The sequence below is a fragment of the Morone saxatilis genome, unplaced genomic scaffold (assembly GCF_004916995.1).
Source record: "Morone saxatilis isolate NCDOM2014 unplaced genomic scaffold, NCSU_SB_2.0 Contig2, whole genome shotgun sequence".
Classification (NCBI taxonomy): Eukaryota; Metazoa; Chordata; class Actinopteri; family Moronidae; genus Morone; species Morone saxatilis.
In genome coordinates, this window is record NW_023339762.1 from 950,780 (window position 1) to 956,191 (window position 5,412).

The window sequence follows — 5,412 nt, forward strand, 5'->3', positions numbered from 1 at the left end:
AATTAGCACAAAATCTTATTTATTATATTTAGAAGGATCTGAATCCAGACATCTCCCATCACACCTCAGAATATGAATAACCAGACTAATCCTTTATCCAAAAAAATCTTCTTTTCTTTACAGTTCTTTTATACCATGATGGGAGGGATCTGGCTTGATGAATATGGATTGGCTTTTCTTATTTGATGGAAATCCCACGGACTCTCTGGCAAAAGCAGTACCGGGTCTTGGGCAGGGGAAACGTCTATCTGTTTTGTGAAAGGGGGGAAGGCCCCACAGAAATAAGAAGAACTAGTGGCTATTCTATTCAATTCAATTAAATTTTAATTTGTATAGCGTCCAATTCATAACAGAAGTTATCTCAGGACACTTTTGAAATAGAAGCAAGGTCTGAGACGAACTCCTTTTCTAAACATTTACAGAGTATCCATCCTCAAACTAGTCATCAACCATGAGCAAAGACGTTGCAAACGGGGAAAGAAAAAACTGCTCTTATAAAGGCAGAAACCCTCGACAGGCCCAATTCGGCTCTAGGTGAAGGTGGTCATCTCCGTTGATCCAGTTGCGGATGTGGGAGAGAAGTCGAGATGTCGACGAGAGACGAGAGACAACGAGACGACCCCGGGCGCGCGACAGACAACGACCCTCACGCCCGAGACAACACCGTGCACGACAGAGCGAGCTCCCGTACGATTAATAGTAATGAATCGATGACGATCATGAAATTAAGGAATCCTGGGGTACTGTATCGACAAGCAGACAACGATGAGGGACAGCGAGCACGCGATCATATAGCGCGGGGAAATGTCCAGGTCCAGATGGATTTCCAATAGAATTTTATAGAAAATTTCTTTTAATTGACATGTTTAATAAATCGTTTTTGTTATCTAAACTTCCACCGACTCTAATGCAGGCTACAATCTCACTTATTTTAAAGAAAGATAAGGACCCCCTACTGGCCACAAGTTATCGACCCATAAGTTTGTTGTCTGCAGACCTGAAACTTCTGTCTAAACTCCTTGCCATGCGCTTTGAATGAGTTCTTCCCTCCATCATCTCTCCGGACCAGACAGGATTTATTCGTGGTAGATATTCTTTTTCTAATCTCAGGCGGCTTTTTAACATCCTATACAATCTCTCCTCGTCATGCACGCCAGAAGTCTTCATTTCGCTGGATGCGGAAAAGGCTTTTGACCGGGTGGAGTGGGATTATCTTTTCTATACCCTACAGAAGTTTGGTTTTGGCAATAAGTTTATTTCCTGGGTGAGACTGTTATACACTTCACCCACAGCATCCATTAGAACCAATAACATCCTCTTTGATCATTTTCCTCTCCACCGCTCCACCCAGCAAGGCTGTCCTCTGAGTCCCCTTCTGTTTGCTATTGCAATTGAACCTCTTGCTGTAGCCCTTCATTCACACCCTCGTGTCAGAGGCATACTCAGGTATGGTGTTGAGCATACTATCTCACTTTACGCAGATGATCTTTTAGTGTACATTTCGGACCCCTCGATCTCAATCCCACCTCTTTTGACCATGTGTCTGGCTACAAACTTAATCTGACCAAAAGTGAGATTTTTTCCTTGAATTCGGCAGCAAGGCGCTTCCCACTGCACAACTTTCCATTCAAGGTTGCTTCAGATAGTTTTGTGTACTTAGGTATTCGGGTCACAGCTCAGTTCGAGGACTTATTTAAATCTAACATTCTCCCGTTTGTTGCTAAGATGCAATATGACTTTGAGCGCTGGCCTTTATTAAATTTATCCTTCGTAGCCCGAGTCAACTATATCAAAATGAACACCCTTCCAAAGTTTTCCTATTCATTCCAATGTCTACCCATCTTTCTTCCACAGTCTTTTTTTTCCAAGATTGATAAATTAATAGCTGAATTTATCTGGAACAAGAAGACCCAGAGACTACGAAGACCCTTGCTTCAGAGACTAAAATCTCAGGGGGGTTTGGCATTGCCAAATTTTAGATTTTATTACTGGGCCTGTAACTTAAGAGCAATCCAGTTCTGGCTTCATTTTGAGGGCTCCGCTTCGCTCCCAACATGGATAGTTATGGAATCCATGTCTGCCAAACTAGCTTCATTGTCTGCACTTGTTCATGCTCCTGTAAATCACCCCATTTCACCAATATTCAAATTCAATCAATATTCAAAGAGTATAATAGTTAAATCTACTGTGAGGGTATGGAGACAATTTAGACGATATTTCGGCCTTCAGGCTCCTTGTTGACTGTCCCCGCTTACACCAAACCTGTTATTCCACCCTTCACTAATAGATGGAGAATTCTCTTCCTGGCAGGCGTGAGGTATCAGAACAATCAAGGACTTGTATAATGATGACATATTTTCATCTTTCCAGCAGCTTTCAGAGAAGTTGGCTCTTCCTAAAAATAACTTTTTCAGATATTTACAGATCCGTAGTTTTGTTAGAAATGTTTGTACCGGATCCCACTGACCTGGCCCATTCTTGACCCCGCTGCCTGCTACGAGGGGCATGATCTTTGTGTTATATAATCTCATTCTCTCTTTAAACCCAGCCTCACTTCGTACTATTAGGATGCTATGGGAGAATGACTTACAATGTGAACTTGCAGATGATGTTTGGGATGAGTGTCTGCAGCTGGTTCATTCTTCCTCCATATCTGCTAGGCACGGATTGCTACAATATAAGGTTCTTCATCACTATCATTTTACTAAGGTCCGCCTGTCTAAAATATATGGTGATGTTGATCCTATTTGTGACAGATGTCGCCAGTTCCCAGCTACCTATTTTCATATGCTTTTTTTATGCTATTTCACAGATCACCTTGGTCTCTTTCACACCATCTGTGGTCACTGCCCTATTTGGAGTCACCCTCATACCTGCTATACCAAATTATAAGAAGAACCTGGTAGCTTTTGTAAACCTCTTAGCTAGACGTCTCATTCTTATGAAATGGAAATCCCAGACTCCACCAACCTGCCATGAACGGATAAAGGACATTTTTTACTTTATTAATATGGAGAAAATCCGTTGCATGAGGGGATCTTCTGCTACTTGAAAACACGGGGGCCATTTTTTTGAGTATGCAAATAAGTTGACTTTTCCTAATATCCCGAACTGACAAACAACCCCTGTACATGGTCTGATCTGTTTTAATGACATGCTTTGTACAGATGTATGTGATTGTACACTTCAATGTGACTTTAATAACTGCCAGTTGTGTAACTGTCTAATTCTTCATTTTGTATAGGTGACCTACTTTTTTTGTTGTTGTTTTTGTTTGTTTGTTGTTTTATTATTTTGTTTGTTTGTTTGTTTATATATTTATATACAAGTGTCTTGTACACTGTTTGTCTTTATTTGAGTTTTGTGATAATAATTACACCACTCGCATCTGTATTTTGACAATTTAGGAATTACTTGGGCTGTGAAGTGTGTAGGAGAAACTATGGTGGCTGCAAAAACACAAAAGGTCCTATCTAGAGCCAGTGTTTGATTTGTCCGTTCTGGGCTACTGTAGAAACATGGTGGTTCAACCACAGAGATAAAAAAAACAGCTCATTCTAAGTTAACAAATTCACGATTCTTATTTTCAGGTGATTATAGGTGAAAACTAATATTATATTTCATTTCTGACAAAAGATCCTTTAAAATGTTATACACTGGACCTTTAAATAACATAGGTCTCAATCATTGGTTTTACTCTTTATTGAAATTCCATATTGGTATCAATATGTTACATTCATTTTAAGCCCTGTTCTTAGTAGATAGTAGTAGTATACTGCTGCCTTTGGCAGTAAATATTTGTTGGATAATACAAAACGTGTGTGTGTGTGTGTGTGTGTGTGTGTTTGTGTGTGTGTTATTTCAACTCACAGTGCATAGTCAGGGATGATTTTCTTGGTGAAGAACTCCTCTACTCCTTCATCAACTCTACCCATCACCTCAATGGCTTCATTTTCTACCTTTGAAACTGGCTCCTGTAACAAAAAACACAGTATAACATACAGTGGTACACCCTGCATTGTGTGTGTGGTGTGTGTGTGTGGGTGTGTTTGTCTGCCTTCCAGAAGAGAAAATTCACACCAAAATTCTATTAATTCATCTATGCATCAATCTACCTGCTTATTCCTATTCAAACGATACTGTGACATTTGGGAAATCTTGTTATGAGTCAGAGAGAATATGAGAGAAAGGCACTACACAACATCCAGCATCATTATTCACAACTTTTTTCATAATATCTGTAAAGCATGTATTATCAGGAAAACAGAATGAATTTAAAGATGCCGTTGGTCATTTTTACAAAAAAACCCTTTTTGTCATATTTTCTTAATTTTTCACTATATCCTGACAGTAGTACATGAGAGATATAATGTGTGAAAAAATCAGGTTCCTCTGGCTCCTCCTAGTGCTCCTAATGGTATTTGCAACAATCCACCGGGCCTGAAAGAAAACAACCAGATGCTTTGGGCTGGTGGCTGCGAAGGATAGTTGATTGTTTATTTTCATTCCCAGCTCAATATACTCGTATACTATTTATAAACTTGGAATGAGAGCTCAACAATCAACTATCTTCCTTCCTTTAACACACTGTACATTTATACTGTATTCTAACATAACTTATCAGCCCATACATTTAAGCTCATTTGCATTTTTCATTATTAGTGCAACTGTAGATTAAAAGCACTCTGTTGAATTTGAAATGGATGTGCTGAAGCTGCTGTGGACTAAGCAATAGTAGCTCCAGTTCAGGACAGTTATCACGTGCAAGCATTATTCTAACTGGGTCAAGCCCAGTCTGCAGAAACACACATACAGTATATTAGCCTACCAGAGTTGCAATTGTTGATCCAAGCCTTCTGCTAACCCTTAAAAACCAATGTCATTTTTTACATTTCTGTCTGTTTCTATATGTAGCAGCACATGGTGATTGGTCACTTCAGCTAATCTGTGGTATTACCAACTCAAGAAAATATCATGAAGGCATTAGTTAACTTATATTTGAAGGTGAAGTGGGTATCCTGACACCAACCTGTTAGGTCCCAGCACATGAGGCACATGGCTGAGACTAAAACAAGCAGAAGGATTCAATGTAGGGGAGGGACAAAGGCAAGACAAACCGGAAAACCGGAAACCAGTCAGTATCTGGTGGTGACCAAGCATTTGCCCTCACCACAGTGCAAACGAGCATTCCTCCTGCGCAGTAGAGGCTTGATTCAGGTTGTTGATTGTAGCCTGTGGAATGGTTGCGGTCCACTCCTCTAATGGCTGTGCGAGAGTGCTGATATATTGGCAGGACGCTGTGTTACGGGACCGCGCTTGTTTGTGTGTAACTGGAGCACACCTCTGTGAGCAAAGCTAATGGAGCTGAATCACGCCTTAAAAACAGAGTCAATACATTCCCTCATAACCTAC

The 5,412-nt window shown here is 40.3% G+C and overlaps 1 protein-coding gene across 1 annotated transcript in view; it reads left to right on the plus strand.

Annotated features, from left to right (window-relative positions):
• The first annotated feature begins 587 nt into the window (after positions 1–587).
• The window catches only part of LOC118330285, a 7,708-nt gene continuing 2,883 nt past the window's right edge, over positions 588–5,412 (plus strand). Inside the window, exon 1 of the mRNA XM_035664771.1 lies at positions 588–687. Coding sequence (XP_035520664.1) covers positions 588–687 — 100 coding nt within the window. The remainder of the gene's footprint in view (positions 688–5,412) is intronic.